Source organism: Lethenteron reissneri, chromosome 21 (assembly GCF_015708825.2).
Source record: "Lethenteron reissneri isolate LAM-NWPU_2019-01 chromosome 21, ASM1570882v1, whole genome shotgun sequence".
NCBI lineage: Eukaryota > Metazoa > Chordata > Hyperoartia > Petromyzontiformes > Petromyzontidae > Lethenteron > Lethenteron reissneri.
Genome location: NC_083799.1, coordinates 275138 through 296103, shown reverse-complemented (window position 1 = coordinate 296103; position 20966 = coordinate 275138). Strand labels below are relative to the sequence as shown.

The window sequence follows — 20966 nt, the reverse complement described above, 5'->3', positions numbered from 1 at the left end:
GTAGAGTGGCAGTCTGGATAGCGTCCGTCTCAAATTTCTCCATGAAGATGTTGGCTACAACCGGAGATAGGGGGGAGCCCATTGGGGTGCCCTCAATTTGCTTGTAGAAGGTTCCATTCCAGGTGAAGTATGTATTGGTTAAGCAGTGTTTCACCAGGGGGGGTACCCCAGCATTCAGTCCTTGATGAACCAAGTCTTCAATGATTGCGATGGTGTCAGGCACAGGTACCTTGGTGAACAAGGAAACCACATCAAAACTGACAAGCAGGTCGTCTGGGGACAGGGCAATCCCCTTGATTGTCGATACCAGGTCAGTAGAGTTTAGTACTGCAGAGGTGGTTTTTCCAGTGAAAGGCCGTAGGATTTCGGACAAAAAACGAGCCAGTTTGTAAGTGGGGGAGTTGATAGTAGAGACAATGGGACGAAGAGGTGTATCTTCTTTATGTATCTTTGGCAAGCCGTACAATCTTGGTGGTCTGGCTGCAGAAGGTTTCAACGAGAACTGTTTGGTCTGATCAATTAATGCGGTTGAAGCAGAAATTGGTGGGGTCTCTTTTTATTTTTGTATAGCTGCCATCGTTTAATAGTTCTTGAATTTTGTTGTTGTATTCTATTTTGTCCATGATGACAGTGGCATTGCCTTTGTCGGCTGAGAGGATGACAATGTCATCCCTCTTTTTTAATTGAGCTAATTCAAAACGCTCCTCTTTGCTGATGTTGCTAGCTGGCATCTTAGCGTTTTTGAGGGTTACAGAGATTTCAGATCTTGCTACGTCTGCAGCGATGTGACTCAAGCCCTTGAGAGCTACATCTACTCGAGCAATTATATCATTAACTGGTATGTGTCTAGGTGTGACTGCAAAGTTTAGTCCTTTAGCTAAAACGGATTTCAAACCTTCAGAAATAGGACTGTTACTGCGATTAATTACGACTTTGTTAATATCTAGCTTTTCAATGTGTGGGTCCGGTTTCTTGTTTGAGAGGCGATTGAATTTGGAAATCAAGTTGTCCTTACATTTAGTCGACATAGCGGCAGCTGAAGAGGCAGTCATTTTTTCCACATGTTCCCAATCCGATGTGGACATTGTTACACTCAAAGATAAGTGTGATTTGTAGAGTGTCTTGTCTAACTGATCTAGTTCGGTGCGCGTAAGTCTGATTTTCTCTGAGATAAGAGCTAAGCTAGTTCTAGACAGAATTCGTTTCGCATTAGAAGAAGTTACAGCAGCAGATGTTAGTGTAAATGCGTTTGGTATTACCTTAGAGTCGCGGCATCTCTTCAGAAAGGTGAGAGACTCGATTAGCTGAGCCTTCTTATCCCGGAGCTTGTTGAAGGATCTCAAAGTTATGTGGAAACCCTCCCCGTAGAGGCGGTTAAATTTCGATTTAAAGCTTTCGTGACTGCAGGGATTCATCTTCTTGTTTCTTTCGGTAAAGTCACGTAGAAGGGAAGTAATAAAATAATAAAAATAAAACATAATAAAACAATTCTCACGACGTTTCGGCTACAACGCAAGCAGCCGTCTTCAGGTGAAGAATGAGACACTACCAAACTAGGAGCTTATATATAAGCTGCATTGGGGGTTGAAGAGCGCCTTAACAAAAAGAATGTGCATGTGAAGAGGAATTTAGCATATTCATGGAAAATGCGTAGGCGTTGGGCGGGGGGGTGTCAAAGTCATATTATGCCCATGCATTATGCAGGATCAGCAGCAACCAAGGGGGGTGCAGGGATTAGCAGTAACAAAGGAAAGGAATGTTAATGATATGTAGCTGCAGTTACTCAACAACCACGTAGAAAACTAAAGTATAAACTACATAAAAAACTAAAGTATAAACTGCATCGCACCATCAGTATACTTACTATACTCTATAATAAGCTGAGTTACTAACAGCAAGTAATACATTACAATTCTACCTCGTAAAAATTCTATAATATGCTTCCATCTAAACCTTATTCTCTTATATCACACGAGCATATACCGTACTATATACTGCCATAGATAAACCCAACATTAAATTATATACTGTATTGCTGTAAACCAACCTATATCTTATACATTTAATATAACACTATGTATTATTCTACACACCCTAATGTGTATCGAAATGGTTTATTACGTCTTTCCAATGATTGCTGAGCCAGAATCCATCTTCTCGGTTAAAATTGTCTCTGTGTTTGTATATGTGGATCGCCTCATGAACGAATCTCTCATGATAGCCAGATGGCTTGCAGAGAACCTCTGTCTTGGAGAAGTCGATATCATGTGAGCCCACTGAGTTGTAACAGTGATCTGCTACGGCTGAGGTGTTTGTCCTACCGTGTTTCAGGTCAGCTTTATGTTCACGGATGCGGTCCGAGACATGTCGTTTGGTTTCCCCAATGTAACTGCTACCACAGAGGCAACTTAGTTTGTAGACGCCAGGGTACTGTATGTCTGGAACCACATCTTTTACAGACGGTACCAGATCACGGATTTTATGTACTGTGTTGAATCGGACCTGGATCTTGTGTTTAATCAGGATTTTGGAGATCTTTTTTGTGACCCCAGCAATGTAGGGTAAGGTGATGGTCTTGAAAGGCTCCTCAACAGGATCCTTCTTGATGGTTGGAGTGATGGCTTTGCGGATTGTATAGTCGGAGTAACCATTTGCCTTAAGAGCTTGGCGTACGTGTTTGAGTTCACTGGAAATGTGTTCATGGTCGGAGATGCATTGGGCTCTATGATATAGAGTCTTGATGAGGGAATTCTTCTGGGATGGATGGTGGTGGGAATCCGGTTTTAGATAAGCATCCGTGTGGGTGGCTTTCCTGTAGACAGAGTGGCTCATTGAACCATCAGGTCTCCTTTTGATTAGGACATCCAAAAAGGGTAGCTTGCCATCATTTTCGACTTCCATGGTGAATCTGATGGCTGGGTGTATGGAATTGATGTGGTCGAGAAATTGGTCTAGAGCAGGCCGGCCATGTGGCCAGATGACAAAAGTGTCGTCTACGTACCTCTTCCATAAGGTCGGGCGTAGAGTGGCAGTCTGGATAGCGTCCGTCTCAAATTTCTCCATGAAGATGTTGGCTACAACCGGAGATAGGGGGGAGCCCATTGGGGTGCCCTCAATTTGCTTGTAGAAGGTTCCATTCCAGGTGAAGTATGTATTGGTTAAGCAGTGTTTCACCAGGGGGGGTACCCCAGCATTCAGTCCTTGATGAACCAAGTCTTCAATGATTGCGATGGTGTCAGGCACAGGTACCTTGGTGAACAAGGAAACCACATCAAAACTGACAAGCAGGTCGTCTGGGGACAGGGCAATCCCCTTGATTGTCGATACCAGGTCAGTAGAGTTTAGTACTGCAGAGGTGGTTTTTCCAGTGAAAGGCCGTAGGATTTCGGACAAAAAACGAGCCAGTTTGTAAGTGGGGGAGTTGATAGTAGAGACAATGGGACGAAGAGGTGTATCTTCTTTATGTATCTTTGGCAAGCAGCGCTCTTCGCCTCTTTGTACATTTTCTTCAAATTTGGAAACATTTTCACCTTTCGCTACGTCTGAGAAGAGGATATGTGCTGTGCGTGCAGAAAATTACTGTAGCATTTTCAAATGTGTTTGTTTATGCTTAATACATTTATTTTAAAGTTATGTTTACTTAGGGTTATTTTCATTTATTTTCGTGGTCAATTTTGGTATTTTTTATGGTATGTAATGGGTTTTCAGGAACGGAATCCCAATGTATAACATTGAGCCTAAGGTAAATAAGGGTTCGACTTACGACCATCGTCCAGGAACCAATTAGGTCGTATAGCTGCGGGGGTCGCCTGTAATAACAGATTTATAAAACGGCAAGGAGAGCAGAGGTGGACCGCACTGAAAGTCAACCACAACCTCGTCTACAACGTTTTATATCCAGCAATTTTAAAGTTGCAGGCACTCCCACTGCGTCCAAGACGGATGGCCAGTTCAGAATATTCGGCTAAAATAGCGCAAACTAATGACCATGGCACGAATTGTTTGTGCATTGTTGTGGACCATTGTGGATACAAAATAGAACCCTCCTGAGCTTCCCCATATAAAATGTAAATTTTACTCCACCGGCCTATTGATATTCCAGTTTCAACGTTCTACATCTCACCAGCAGCCAGGCGTGTTAAACAAATGTTGTTAGGTTTGTCAGCAGTTATTGGCAAGAGTACTCCATCTACACTACGCGCCCCTGGTCAACTCAAACCGCAATATTGGATACAAACTATGCGTTGTTGTGGAGTATTTTGTATACAATACGTTAGCAGAACCTGGTTCCGTGTTTCTCTTACTGTTTTGAAAAACCTACCTCCACATTTACATTGACCAGCCTCGTAATGAAATGTTGTCAAGCTAAGTCTAACCCCTAACCACTCCCCCCCCCCTCGTGACTGAAACTCAGAATGGACTACGCCATCCATACCCATATAAGGTAAGCGCAGTGGACTGTTTCATCGTCTCCACCGGCCTGTGGGAGGGGGGGGGGGTGTTTAGGTAATGGTTTGCGCCATCATCGACTGCGGGGTCGTATGATGTATGATGACGTCACAGACACACGCCCCCACGTCCGGGGACGCAGTGGATTGCGCCATCTCCCGCCTTTCTCTCCCGCGCTTTGCCTTGGGAGGAAAAACACGGAGCTTGACCGCTTTCTCTTCGCCCGACATCCACTCATGGCCTCCGAGGGCCAGGGGGCACAGCCGCCAACCCCCGATGATCTCTTCAAGGACGTCAAGTTCTACGTGGTGGGCGACGTCGACAAGAAGGTGCGAGGCCTACGCGGTCGGAGAGCCGCCGCTCTCGGATAGAAACCCATGCCGCCAAGGGGGCCTCGATGCGCGGCTGTAGCGCGGGAAAGGCTGCACGGGGTCGGGGAGTTCCCCGGGGTGACTGTTGTCCGCGTTGAGGGACGCGGAGAGGGACCGAAGAGACGTATGGAGGGATATTGAGAGAGAGATGAAGAGACCTGGAGAGACAGAGACACGTAGAGAAGCAAAGCGACGATGAGACATTGAAAGGGAAGGAGACAGGGTACACGGAGAAAGACGAGAGATACAGTACTGCCACGGGTAAAGCCATAGAGAAGGGGCACAGCAATAGATACATGCACGGAGAGGCACAGGCCTACCAACACGGAACACATCTCTCTTAGCAGCCCCGTCTTCTCTCCCTTCTCCCCACTCTTGTCTCGGCCACATTAATTTGCGTGCCACTTGGAATTGAACTGATTGTTGAGACTGGAGTAAAGTGTGAACCACCGCATCGCTGCTGCTCGCGCGAACACGTACATACACATAGGCACGTAAAAGTACGTCAGGGGACTCTACCTGCCTCTAAAGTTTGTTTCTGTGTAGTGAATAACGGTGGGGTCGCCTTAGCATGGCCATACCCACAGGGCCCATAATGAAAATGTTTCGTAAGAGGTTAACAGTGGGCGTATATTGTATAAAGAGAATAATCCCCTGAAATGAGAATGTGGAATTTCCACCACTGACACAGTTGGCCGTCAGTATAGAAAAGTGCCATCCCAATGCTCAAATTGAGCAGGGAGACACTGACTTTTGTCTTCAATATACAACCTTCGCGACAACATGATAAAATAGCTGGTCATTTTAAAGATTAGCACGGTTGGATACTTACGGTGCGAAAGAAGTTCAACATACAGTTGATGGCGTTAATCGTAAATTCTGACTCGCATTCAGGAATTGATAAAGCCCATAATTTATCTTGCATTGATAAAGTTTGTACTGCTTTGTGGGAAGTGAACAGTGCCCATCCTACCGATAGACTGACTCCCGATTTGGAAATGTCCCGTACCCACAACTGGTTCAGGGCCACCAATGTTGGAGAGCACCACTACATTGCTCGTTTGCATGTGACTGATGATACCTCAATGTGCACTGCTCGTGCTACAGGTGGTGGAGCTTCTAAAGAACAACAAGGGGAAGGAAGCGTCCTGTTTCTCGCTGGCATCGCATGTCATTTCGGAGGATGGCGAGCATGCGGAAGTGAGCGAGGCCCGTGAGGTGTTTGATCTACCCGTGGTGAAGGTAGGTTCAGGATATTCATGCTCTGCAAGGTCACAGTACATTACATGCTTATAATTTGACTTTCCATTCTTTGTGTATGTCAAAGGAAGGGACAACCAGACATAAGTAATAAAAACTATTTAGGGGAGATAAAATCGTGTACCTCATAAAAGGTAAACCCCCTCCAGGCCAGTAGAATAAACCTCAATAATTTGAATCGATGTTTAGGAGATCGTAGATGAATAGGTAAGACCAACTAACTTGCCCACCATGTTTACAGTATTTGGATATTTTTGTATATTTTGACAAAGCACAACATTTCATAAAAATGGCTATAGAAATTGCATTAATGGACTTAGTGTTTTTACTTATTGGAAACTAATTGGCAATATTCCTTTGATAATGCAGCGGGTTGAAATTACATCTGTAAAAAAAAGTTTTTTTTACACAATTAACCATCACAACATGATATTATGTGGAAAGCATTTGTGGTTGTTCATTGGCTAATAAATTACTGGGATATTGTGGGAAGTCGCAAGTGTTGAGAGATTGACCACTCGTAGGAGTGGAGAATTCCTTCAGCTGCCTCAGCACCATGGGTGAAAATTAGCAGTGCGTCACACGTGTTGGAGTTTGGAGACCCATAGAGTAAAAAAATAGCGTTTAGGTGGACTGAGGTATCTTATAATTAATCCATTTTAGCAAACGTTTTAGCCAATCGATACATCATGGAAAACACTTAAAACTATGTCAAAGAAATTAAAGGTAGTGGAGACAATTTAATAAGAGCAAATAACAGATGAGGCTAAAGGTTATATTTAACACCTAGGCTTTCGCGACCAATATTCAGTACTATTCATATGGGTTTTTGGGTCGGATCGCGTTATTTATAAATGTGTCGCAACCCTCCACCACCCGACACGGCCAAACAGTAAAAAATGTGTCACGTTTTTCAAAGGACAAAATAATTCACTTCTTTAGCCCACCGGTGTGTTGAAGAGAGAATCAACAGCATTTTTAATTTGAGTACGACGTTTCGCTGATAATTACAATCAGATTCATCGGGCAAGATGTTATAAAGGTTATATTATTTGAAGCACTTACATTTAACCACATCTCAAAATTCTGTATTGAAAGAGCCACATAATTGTCACTATTTTGAAGAAGAGGGATATTTGAAGGGAAGTGGGGGGTGAAATGCTACAGGGAGAGAAAGCAAAGAGATGACCTTCATGCTCAAGAGTTTACATATATTTTTCAGTTTCCATTCAGACAATTAATCTCGTTTTCATTAAAATATTGCGCACAAGTGTCATTCATATTCATGTTGCGATTTCACTCGTTAAATTGTACATGTATTAGTAATGGTACATTGGACACATTTCAGATATACTAGGCTTGTGTGCAAAATAATATGCTTGTGTATTGGGTAGACCCTTTTTAGAAATGGTGTATCTGGTGTTTGGTGTATTGGATGTTTAATATCTCGCCTGGTATATAGGAGAGTGTGGGTTCAATCCCAACCAAGACACCTGTATATTTGGAGTTTGCATGTTCTCCCCGTGATCGTGTGGATTTTTCTCCGGGTCTTCCCATTTTTCCCTCCACATTTAGAATCAACATGCGTTTAGAGTATTTGGTTGCTAGAAATTTCCAGATGATAAGCCGACACTTCAAGCAATCATTTGTGGCCAGGTCCTTTATAAAAAAGAACTATACAGTAAAACCTTGGATTGCGAGCATAATTCGTTCCGGAAACGTGTTTGTAATCCAAAGCACTCGTATATCAGTTGTGATCACGTGACGCTCGGCAGACAGCGTATACGTACTACGCGTATTGCAAGACCTTGCTCATTTATCAAATTAACATTTAAAATTTTGCTCGTCTTGCAAAACACTCACAGACCAAGTTACTCGCAATCCAAGGTTTTACTGTATATCTCAGTGGGCCTTACCTGGTAAATAAAAAAATAGTTGAATAGTTTATTTTTATTTGAACTTACCATTGTTTCATTGTACAACATATTTGATGTGAATATGCTAGAAAACATTGCACTGTCCATATCTAAACATGATTATGAAGTTAGAATGTAATTTTTTTCATTTAAATCTGTTTTAATGCACTGTGGCTTTTTTTTCTCCATTCAGCCATCGTGGGTGATGCTGTCTCTGAGATGTGGAGTCCTGCTGCCGTATCCTTTAACAAAAGAACATTGAGTTGCGTGCATCGCAAACCATCAGATATTGTACATGCAGAATCAACATGTCAACACAAAAGTCACATTTGAAAATCAAAAGAAGTTGTATTTTGGTAATTGGTTTTCGAAAATTTCAACCTTTGTTCACATTTTATATGACCACTTCCTGCAGATGATGGTCTGACCGGGAAATGCTGTGCCAGGAGGTGTCCACACATTAGGAAGCTTGAAAGCTCATATCCTGTTCGGGTTCAACTTAGCCCATTATATGGTAATGATACAATGAGTGCCATTTTGCCAGCCATCCAACAGTGGTCTTACAGACTTGTTCCATCTCCCTGCAGAGGAATGTCATTTCCACCACAGGCTCAGGACCACCAACGCACATTAACTGCACAATACTCGGTTGAGTTTCGGGACACTTTAAATTATCTGCATATTGTGGTATGAACGCATATCGATATACTGCATTTATCCTGAAATATCTTTTGTAAATATTATTTCCTTTAATGTTATAATATAGTTTTCATGATTATTTGGCAAAACTTTCTTAAAGAAGGCACTGTCATTTAATATATTAAAGGGTAATTGATAGGCCTTCTTACGTATGTGTCTTGAGGTTTTTTGACACGTACATATAAATCAACTATATGAAATACAGTGTCATAGAATTGTTAGTTTTTTGGTATATTTGCTATACTTTAGAAAATGCCTTTTCCCCCAATATGATTTTTACGAGCAGTTTGAACACAAAAAATTATCCAGGCCTTTTAGTACCAACAGGGTAATGTAATCCAACATGTTGAACATGAGATTGGAGTTTTCACTGTCAAACATTTACCTGCAGGCCTATGAGGTGGTCAGTAGAGGGCAGTACATCAGCTTTGTTATTGAACTTTCGCAATGTAAATAACGAACTCCGCTCATAAGAGGTGCGGGGGAAGGACAGTCTTATATCCTCATGAGTGCATTGGTTTATTCACAAGGCATTGGTTAAACATCGCAATGAGCCGTGAGATGCAGAAAATCTTTAGTCTTGAGACTCTGAGAATCCTTTTTGGATATATTGAGGACCACATCAAATATTCATAATTCCTGGTGTTATGTAAAAAATCGACAACATTCATCCTTGTAGATAATGTTATGTTTTAACCAAAAATATTTGGTTGCTTTATAATAAATAGTAGTTTATGCCGAAGCAGTGTTTTTTTTATCAGGTGGATGGTTTTCTCCGAGACACGTGCCTTGCCAAAAGCACAGAGCCATTGAGCCATTTTGTTTCTAGGTTGACATTTAGACAGCCGACAGAGATTAAATCAGGTTCACATGTGTATCACATTGAACATTGATATACAGGTAGTCCCCGAGTTACGATGGTCTTACTTACGATATTTCGATTTTACGATGGCGATAGCGATACGACAAAATTGCCATCAACAACCTAACATCGTTCAAGTATGCAGACGACGGACAGAATCTTGGTGAGTACAGTCCAATATGATACGTTACGATACGTAGCTTTAGCGATTTCATTTTAAGGTTACCACGATACGATACGTTCAATGCATTTTAAAAGTTTTTATAGCAGATAGGATTGTTTCCTGAAAAAACTTGATTAAATTGCAGTTCATATAGGTAGGCTAAGAATTTACTTTGTTTTTTTTGCTTTACATTTTACTGTGCAATACAGTATTGCAATTAATAAATACATACAGAATATAGTTTATACAGTACGGTACTGTAGATTGCTCTGTTTTGTTAAATTATATTATCACCATTCTTTTAGACTCCTGGGTAGGCTAGGCCATCTTCCACTTACGATGGGGTCGTCGTAACGCATCTCCATCGTAAGTAGAGGACTACCTGTATATGTATGTTGAACTTCTTTCACACCGTTTGTAGCCAGCTGTGCTAAAATCCAAATTGCACTGTATTGACAAAAGGGTTAATTGTATGAGATTTTTATTTTTCATGTCAAGACAAATGTCACAATTGGAATATAATTGGTCGAAAGTTAAAACAAAATAATTTCATCCATACTCAACGCTTAGTTTCCCACACCTCCAAGTAGCATGGTTGGCTACATACTGGTGCGAAATAAGTTAAACATACCTACATACATTATTTCTCTGGAGATTAGTGAATGTGGAATGCTTTTTAAGTGGTTGAAAATCAGCACTGTACACATTGCATGTTGGTGGTGTTCCTGTGTGTTCCTGTTATTTTCTGTGACGGACCTTCATCGCCAGTGTAACGGGATTCTCTCCAGACACGGGTCAACCATTCTTGGGGTTAACAGCATGTTTATCACAGGTAAGATCACTTGGTGTGTATTTTACTGCAGTTCTGTTGCACTAAAGCCACGATTTCTGCGATTGTGTCTGCAGAGGATACATACATAGACTGACAGACACACATGAACTTACACACACATATGAACTTACACATATCGACGCACACACACACATGGACTCTTACACACATACACACATTGCCGTACACACATTGCCGTACACACATTGCCGTACACACATCGACTGACACAAACATACATGTACTCCCACACGCACATACAGTGAGGGAAAAAGTATTTCCCTCATTAAAATGCAAATCAATTTATAACATTTTTGACATGCGTTTTTCTTGATTTTGTTGTTATTCTATCTCTCACTGTTCAAATAAACCTACCATTAAAATAATAGACTGATCATTTCTTTGTCAGTGGGAAAACGTACAAAATCAGCAAGGGGTCAAATACTTTTTTGCCTCACTGTAGAGGCACACACACATGGACTTACGCACACACACACACGTACGTACAAAGACGCACATGTACGTACAGACACACACATGGACTCATACGCACACGTGGACCAAAACACACAGAAAGAAATGGACTTACACTGACTAACATGGAGCGACGCACACACAGCGACTAACACACACGCACATCGACTGACACACATACAGAAACATCGACTTACACACACACATCGCCGCAGACATGCACATCGACCCACACGCACACATGGACTTAGACGCAGGCATTATTATTGTGAAAAGAAGTAACTGAATTTAAAAAGAGGAGTCTACACACGCACACCACGCACACCACGCACACACATTGACTAACACACACACATGGACTTACGCACACACACATCGACGGTATGCACTATCACTACATCAGTGCACACGGACAGTGGTGGTACCTGCTTAAACTGCAGCAGTGCAAACCGACTGGTGGTTCGTGGTATCACTACAGCAGTGGCTAGTGACTGTGGTGTAACCTGCTATCAGTACAGCAGTGCATAGTGACTGTGGTGGTAGCTGGTATGATTACAGCACTGCATACAGTAGTGGTACCTGCTTTAGCTACTGCAGTGCATACGGACTTTGGTACCTGCTTTAACTACAGCAGTGCCTAGTTACTGTGGTGGTCCCTGCTATAATTACAGCAGTGCAAAGTGTGGTGGTACCTGCTTTCCCTACAGAAGTGCATGCATACTGTGTCGTAAGCTACTATGATTAGAGCAGGGCAAGCGACAGTGGTGGTACCTGCTATGATGACAGCAGTGCATAGTGACTGGTGGTACCTGATAGCACTACAGTAGTACATGCTGACTGTATAGCAATATATACGGAACTAGCATTAAGTATCCGGCGTTGCCCGGGCGCAAAAGGCAGACACACACATGGACTTACACACAGACATCGACCCACATATAGAAACACATCGACTTACACACATACAGACACATCGACTTATACACACACATCGCCGCAGACATGCACATCAACCCACACGCACACATTGACTTGCACGCAGGCATTATTATTGTCAAAAGAAGTAACTGAATTAAAAAAGAGTAGTTGTCTACACACGCACACCACGCACACACATTGACTAACACACATGGACTTACGCACACACGGTATGCACTATCACTACAGCAGTGCATACTGTGGTGGTACCTGCTTTCCCTACAGCAGTGCATGCATACTGTGGTGTAAGCTGCTATTATTAGAGCGGGGCAAGCGACAGTGGTGGTACCTGCTATGATGACAGCAGTGTATAGTGACTGGTGGTACCTGCTAGCACTACAGTAGTACATGCTGACTGTATAGCAGTATATATGGAATGTATAGCATAAAGTAGTAAGCAGACAGTGCCGTGGTGAGGCGTAGTCCCGTGCAGAGCCCTCGGGCTCGCCTAGATTTCCTAGCCCTCCAAGGTGTGACCTTGGCAAGGCTGGGGGCTGGGCTGGTCCCCCCGGCAACACGACAATAATGTGATGTAAGCGCTATAATAATGATATGTAGGGGGTCTATAGTAGTTTCAGGACGCATTGGGGTATAATTGGGGTGTGGTGGGGAGAAGAGGACATTCGCACAGTGAAGGAATGTACGTGTTTGGTGTGTTTTAGCTACATGTTTAAGGCGAAAGAAAATTTGTGGCGATCGTGTGTGCGTTGCTAGGGGCAACCCATGTGGGCAGTGCAAAGTATATGAGATAAATGCTTATAAGACAAATTAGTGGGGCTTACGTGTTATCTAAAAGCATATCATACAAAAAAGTGCGACTTACCTTGGGCGATGGCGCATGTGCAGCTATCTGCGTTGTGACCCAGTGTGCGGTGAAGGGAAATAAATAAATAATATGCAAATTAACCCTTACAGTTTAATAAATATCTAAAAAATAACGCTAAATAAACTAATTGAAAGGTGACGGACGTGAAAAGGGAATGTCCTATTCCCACCGCGGGGCTTAGGGCGTGCTGGCTCGCAATTTTTTTTGGACGTAAAGGCCACCGTTCGAGGGGCAAATCCCTTGCAAGAGCACGCGCGCGGAGACTTGAATAGGTAAGAGAAGAGACTGTAGGGGGCAAGTGCTGTTAGCGAGCACCTATGAAGGCCGGCACGGCACACGAGGAGGCGGGTGACAGCACCACGCCCGGCCGCCTTTGTCTCCCCAGTGGCGATGTTCACACACCACAGCAGTTACTCGTGTGAGGCTGAGTCGACCTCGGGGAGGCCCAGGAGCGGTTAAACTAATCGTCAGCGGTGGTGGCCGTGAGTGGGAATCGAACTCGGGTCGTCAGGTTCGTAGCGCGGCGCGCTAACCACTACATTACAATGCGTTACGCTTCCACATGCGCGTGTCACGTGACAGATTTGATGTCAGCTCACTTGCTGTGCACAAAATATATGCATTATTAAGCTCCCCCCCCCCCCCCCAAAAAGAAACACAAAAGTGTATTTTAATAATTTTTGCATGATGTACGGTCTGGAAAGTACCCACATGGCAATTTTCAAGTTTGTTGCATGTCAGGGAGTACGCTAAACATTTTGAACAGACACACATAATCACAACTTTGCCTTTTATATATATGGAGATTAGTAAGCAGTTACTTGTTATGATTAGTAATCAGTTGTAGATTATTAATTAGTTGTAGATTAGTAATCAGTTGTAATGTGTATTATTTAATAACTGAACCACCCAATCACTATACCCAATCAAATCAGAGGTGGCGTAGGGGGGTTCTTGTAATTATATACTACGTTAGTATGTGTTTCCCCTATAAGGAATTGTAATATGTATTATTTAATAATATGCTTCCAGGCCGCACTAAGCCTGTAGCTGTCAGAGCGATTCAAGTTATTTTTATTTCTCTCAATTTCAATGTATTCTCTAATTAGTCTTGGCCAGTAATAATTAGTTTTACACAACACTTCAACGTTATCAAAATCAATTGAGTGGCCTTGTTGGAAAGCATGTTCTGCCACTGCCAACAGTTGTGTTTCAGATAATTTAATATTTATTTGGTGTTCTTTTAGTCTTATGCTGATGTTGCGTCCCGTCTGTCCAATATAGCATCTGTCACATAAGCAATTCATCCGATATACACCTTCTGTTGATAATTTAGGTAATTCGTCTTTAGTACAAGTTACTAGTTTTTGAATTTTGTGTCCTGTACTAAATCTTACTTTAATGTTTTGCTTTTGCAAAACACAGGCTAATTTGTCAATTACTCCTGAGATATAGTATTGCATTTCGATCTTGATTTGGCATTCAATGCTCTGTTAATTTGAGCATTATTGTAGCCATTCTGTCTTAGTGCTTCTTTAACATGTTTAATCTCTCTCCCTCGACTTTCACCATCTGACACTGTTTTAGCCCGATGTATGAGCGTCTTGATAAGAGAGGATTTTTGAGCTGGGTGATGATGTGAATCTGCATTCAAATAGGCATCGGTGTGCGTTCACTTTCGGTATATGCTGTGTGTTATTTTGCCATTTAGGCCATGTCCAAGCAAAATATCTAGGAAAGGGAGTCTGTTATTCACTTCCGTTTCTATGGTGAAGTGGATGGCTGGGTTTTGTGCATTGAGATGATTTAGAAATTCATTAAGTGTATCTTTACCAAAGACCAAAAAGATGGTTTTAATGTACATGAGGCAAGTGCTCTTGTTTCAAAGTTTTCCATGTACAGATTTTCTATAGCAGGAGATAATGGAGAGCCCATTGCTGCTCTTTCCTTTTGTTTAAAGAAATCACCTCTCCATAAGAAGTAAGTGTTATTTAAACAATGGTCATGTAGTTTTGGAATATCTTTTGGTAAACCTGCATTTTTTACTAGTGTATCAAGTAATTTAAGCGACTAGTTAACTGGAACCTTACTGAAATCACATCATTGGGTAAAATGATGACGTCACCCTGCTGCTCTATTTAAGACGGGGAGCAGGTGGAGGGCTTCACTATTCTGGCAAATCGCCCGATGATGCTGGATGTAATTACCAGCGAAACGTAGTACTAAAAAATTGTAAATGTTGTGAATTCACTCTTCAACACACCGGTGGGCTGAAGTAGTGAATTATTTGTCTTTTGTAAAGGTGACACGTTTTTTACTGATTGGCCGTGTAGGGTGGTGGAGGGTTGCGACACATTTATAAATAACGCGATCTAACCCAAAAACCTTTATTATGAATAATATTGGTCGCGAAAGCCTACGTGTTAAACCAAAATTATAAGAGGCTTACAGAAGTCCAAAAAGTGGGGGGAAAATAGTTGATCTAAAGGTTTTGAAAATTTTCGACCCCACCTCAAAAAAATGTTTTACCCCCGCGTAGGCATATATACCTACACACCCTACATACAATAGAGTGAGTAATATCTAGTGACTATCGTAGTATCTGACTCTACAATAGTATCTGGCTCTACAGTAGTATATACTGACTATAGTATCTGCTGACTCTGTAGTTGTATCTACTGACTTTACAGTAGTATCTACTGAGCCCAGTAGTAGCTACTGACTGTAGTAGGAACTACTGACCGTAGTATCTACTGACCCTAATGTATTTACCGAATCTATAGTAGTATCTGCTGACTCAATAACAGTATCTACTGACTCTATAGTCGGTACTACTGACTCTACAGCAGTATGTACAGACTACAGTGGAACCTCAGTATACGACCGCTTTGGAATACGTCGAATTTGGTATACGTCGTGTTTTTTCGAGAGAAAAAATGTCTTGGGATATGACGTCTTGCTTGGGATACGACGCGTTTGCGAGAACTTGTGTGGGTCGGAATGAGTCAACGCGTACAGTACCCGCGTATGCCCCGTTCACGACTAAAACAAAGCGAGAGGGGCGGGGTGGCGTGGGGGAGAGGGGCGTGGGGGCGGGGGGCGTGGGGGGCTGCCCCCATGGAGGGTGGAGCCCCGGGTCGAGGCGTGCGCGACGGGCGGGTTTGAGGCATGCCACGTGACCAGCCCAGCTGGTAGCAGCGCGGTCACGTGGCTTCTGTATGCATTTTAGTAATTAGTGTCTAAATTATTTTATACAACCCCATTAATGTATAATATGCCATATTAAATATTATTTCTTTTTCTCTGGAACGGATTATTTCCTTTCCCTTTATTTCTTATGGGAAAAATTTGTTTGGTATACGTCATTTTCGGTACAAGTCCTACCTTCTGGAACGAATTAACGACGTATACCGAGGTTCCACTGTATAGTGGAATCTACTGACTAGTATTATCTCCTGACGCTAGTAATATCTATCAACTCTACGGTAGTATCTACCGACTCTATAGTAGTATCTACCGACTATAGTAGTAACTACTGACTGCAGTAGTATCTATTGACTATAGTAGTACCTACTGAATCTATAGTAGTATCTGCTGACTCTATCGTAGTATTTGCAGACTCTATAGCAGTATCTGCTTACTATAGCAGTATCTACTGACTCTATGGTAGTATCTACCGACTCTATAGTAGTAAATACTGACTCTATAGTAGTATCCACTGACTATAGTAGCAACTACTAACTCTACAGTAGTATCTACTTGACTGTAGTAGTATTTACTGACCATAGTAGTATCTACTGACAGTATCTACTAACTCTACAGTAGTATCTACCAGAGGTGTGGACTCGAGTCATGTGACTTGGACTCGAGTCAGACTCGAGTCATGCATTTGATGACTTCAGACTCGACTTGGACTTGCATAACAATGACTTTGTCCCACCTCTGAGATGTGGACTCGAGTCATGTGACTTGGACTCGAGTCAGACTCGAGTCATGAATTTGATGACTTCAGACTCGACTTGGACTTGCATAACAATGACTTTGTCCCACCTCTGGTATCTACTAACTCTATATTAGTATCTAATGACCGTAGTAGTATCTGCTGACTCTATTGAGTATCTACCGACTCTAGAGTAGTATCTACCGACTCTCTAGTAGTATCTATCCAACTCTAGTAGTGTTTACCGACTCTATAGTAGTAACTACTGACTCTATAGTAGTGAAATGGTTCGATAGAGGCGCACACACTGTTATGGGAAGGCAACACTATTTATTAACACAACGTGTAATTACGCGACACATAGGGTGGTGGCCACCGACTTATCCTCGCTAACACTGACACTCTGATAACAACTGGCGTGGCCAAGCCAGGAGGGCTACTGCTTGGCCACGCTGACTTGAGGCTTGACTTGACTCTTCATGAGGCGTCTTCATGAGGCATCTTCATCCCAGACCCGAGCAGCCCCGCACCAGGTGCAGAGCCCCCTTAAATGCGCCTCGGCGTGGCCAGGCCACACCCAGGCCACGCCCACCTTCGAGAACCCTCGAGAAGGCTCTGCTTCTGGCCACGTGGCCTCCAAGGTCCCCCTAGTAGTAAATACTGACTCTGCAGTAGTATATAATGACTAGTAGTATCTACTGAATCTACAGTCGTATCTATTGACTCTACAGTAGTATCCACTGACTATAATAGTAACTATTAACTTTATAGTAGTATCTGCTGACTCTATAGCAGTATCTACTGACTCTATCGCATCTACCGACTCTACAACAGTATAAGCTGACTGTAGTAGTATCTACTGACTCTATAGTCGTATCCACTGACTAGTAGTAACTAACTCTATAGTAGTAACTTCTGACTCTAAAGCCGTATCTGCAGACTCGAAAGTAGCATCTGCTTACTCTATAGCAGTATCTGCTTACTCTATAGCAGTATCTAAAGGACTCTACAGTAGCATCTACCGACTCTGCAGTAGTATCTCCTGACTTTTTCATCGTATATGCCGACTCTAATAGTATCTACCGACTCTACAGTAGTATCTACCGACTCTATCATCGTATATACCGACTCTATAATAGTATCTATCGACTCTATAGCAGTTAACTACTTACTTAACAGAGTGCCGTGGTGAGGCTTAGTCCCGTGCAGATTCCCTGGTATCGCCAAGATTGCCCAGCCAGCCGAGGTGGCACCTTGGCAGGCTGGGGCTGGGCTGCTACACCCCCCCACCGCCCGCTCTACAATAGCAGTAACTACAAACTCTACAGTAGCATCTACCGACCCTATAGTAGTAACTGCACACATTGGGGTGGGGGTGGGGAGAAGAGGGCATCACACTGTGAAGAATTTACCTCAGTCTTGTGTAATTTTTTGCATTTTTTACGCAAATGATAATTTTTCTCCGCCCCCACCGATTGCATGTGAGCATTGCTCGGTCAACCACAGGTCAGCTTTTATGCGCATGCGCAAATGCGTGCTTTGGCGCGCTCAGCGTAGCAAAATAATAATTAATAGTCATTATTTGTTAATGTCACTACTTTAAAGTTGATGTATGTTAAATACGAATAGCCCTGGCTCACCCCGGGGCTTATTGCTTGGTATCTGGGTACTTTTTCAAAACGTGAACCCCACAGTTTGCTGAGTTAAAACCATCACAAGTTACGTCCACAGATACACAGACGGACAAAAAATTACTTTTATAGGTTAGATAAAAATTTGTAAGAACAGGACCATTAGATGCATTTTTACTGGAGCTCTAAGTATTTGCAGCCCGCTTCTGGACCAGTCCCTTAATTTTACTTTAATAGAATCATGAATTATGGTCAACATCATCTCCATATATATAAAAGGCATGCAACAAACTTGAAATTTGCCATGTGGGTACTTTCCAGACTGTACACCATGCAAAAATTATAAAAATACACAATTTTTTTTTTGGGGGGGGGGGGGGAGCTCAATAATGCATATATTTTTTTGCACGGCAAGTGAGCTGTGACGTCAAATCTGTCACGTGACCCGCACATGTGGAAGCGTAACGCATTGTAGTGTAGTGGTTAGCGCACTGCGCTACGAACCCGGCGACCCGAGTTCGATTCCCACTCACGGCCACCACTGGTGACGATTATTTTAACGGTCCTGGGCCTCCCCTAGGTCGACTCAGCCTCAAACGAGTAACTGGTGTGGTGTGTGAACATTGCCACTGGGGAGACAAAGGCGGCCGGGTGTGGTGAATCCAAGTGCCGGTCAAAGCCGGGAAGTACAACTAGTCTTTTATATATATAAAAAGGAAATTTGTGAATGTGTGTGTTCGAAATGTTTTGCACACTTCCCGACATGCAACAATCTTGAAATTGGGCATGTGGGTAGCTTTCAGACTGTACACAATGCAAAACGTATAAAAAATTACTTTTGTATTTTTTTTGGGGGGGGGGGTGCGCAATAATGGATATATTTTGCACGCAAGTGAGCGGTGACGTCACATCTGTGATGTCACCCGCATGCGGCAGCGTTACGCAGTGTGCCTGCTGACGTCACGCAGCCCCCCCCTTCCAAACCCTCCGCGTAGCCCGTGTATTAATCCAAGACAAGAATCCAATTCCTGGGCGAAGCCGGGTAGTAAAGCTAGTTAAAAATATATGTCGCAGCACCCAGTGTTGGATGGCCAATACAGGTGAACAAGCCTTGTGAGTATCCTGCCAAGCCTTGATGATACTAGTGTTCTTGATACCTTTTGATAAAACATCTTCATAGCTCGCCTTCAAAGCACTGTGTGGGTGCACCGAGGGTCAAACTGTTCCATCAATGGACTTTGGGGCTTTTAATCTCAGCGATGCATTTATGACCCGCTGTTTTGGTCACGTGGATATTTCCGGTGTTATTAAAAATGCATCTGTTCTGTCACCCACTTGGTATCCGTGCGTGTTTTGGTCTCATATTGTGCATCTGCGTATGATGTATACCCCTGACTCATTTACCTACTACCGAAGCCGCACTCGTCGTACGCGTACCAATGCGCGTGGTTGCCTCAATGTGCCTGTGCGTGTGCACGTGCCTGTGCGTGTGTATGTGCTACTGCCTGCGTGCCTGTGTACCCTCGGGACAACGCCGCCACCGTCACCCACTGCTGTCTGCAGATCCCACAGGAGGACCGAGCTCCGCTCTGGGCACTGCTCACCTTCTATGGTGGAGCCTGCCAGCTGTTGCTCGACAAGCGCTGCACCCACCTGGTTATCCCCGAGCCCAAGGGGGTAAGTCCTGCCTGCATCGCCGCATACCCAGCTCACGATCACCTTGCACGTTGGGTTGGCCAGGTAACTTGGGGGAGTTCTGTGTCGGTGCACTGAACCCAGCACTCCTGCCAGATTGGGTTCCAGTCCAGGATAATTAACCAACTGTGATTTCACCACGTTTTCTGGTGTAACAGATTGATGATCTCAGCCCATTCACTGATAATAACACAAATGTCCACCGTATTAAATTTGGTTTATCAATTACATTGGTTGATTCCAACTCTTGAGGATTAAAACGTTGTTTTTGATTGTGATATGTGATAAAGACAGTATGGATAATTCGATTGACATGATTGATATAAAAAATAAATGATAATGATTTGTACTTACTAATTGCCTTGTCACTTTGTGAATTGTATTACACTGAAACTTGTGCAATATAAGAAATGATTGTGATGATTATGATTTTCTTCAATGGAAAGTATCTGCCAGTTATTGCATCACTCACTGTGAGAGTTCTGAATGGAAATGTATTCATAACATTGCATTAATTAATAGTTTTAGTGAAATAAAATTATGCAAAAGAAATAAAATAAGTCTTATGTAGGGCTGTCATGCTAGTCCTTGATTTTATCAGCTCAGGTCATCTTGGTGCAGATGAGATATCAAGTGGGCAGCCACTGCTTCTTGTGCTTTTAGACACTTGGCCAACTAGAGGCTTACTTATCTGCTTTTGGTAATATTTTGATAAGTTACAATCCTTCTACTGATATGATAATAGGTTTTTCCTCCTTTTTCTGGCCACTGATGTTAAAACACCAAACTGAAATCTTTTTACAAGGAATCATGTCTGCATTAACCACAATGCTTTTGGTTAGAGTATGTTATTTTGTTTGCATTCTGACC

At 42.8% G+C, this 20966-nt stretch overlaps 1 protein-coding gene across 1 annotated transcript in view; it reads left to right on the top strand.

The window, feature by feature from the left end:
* The first annotated feature begins 4596 nt into the window (after window positions 1-4596).
* LOC133344995 (PAX-interacting protein 1-like) overlaps window positions 4597-20966 on the top strand; it is a 71998-nt gene continuing 55628 nt past the window's right edge. Inside the window, exons 1-5 of the mRNA XM_061555332.1 lie at window positions 4597-4778; window positions 5928-6062; window positions 8190-8233; window positions 10489-10552; window positions 19965-20078. Of these exons, the coding sequence (XP_061411316.1) occupies window positions 4686-4778; window positions 5928-6062; window positions 8190-8233; window positions 10489-10552; window positions 19965-20078 (450 nt within the window). The 5' untranslated portion in view covers window positions 4597-4685. The remainder of the gene's footprint in view (window positions 4779-5927; window positions 6063-8189; window positions 8234-10488; window positions 10553-19964; window positions 20079-20966) is intronic.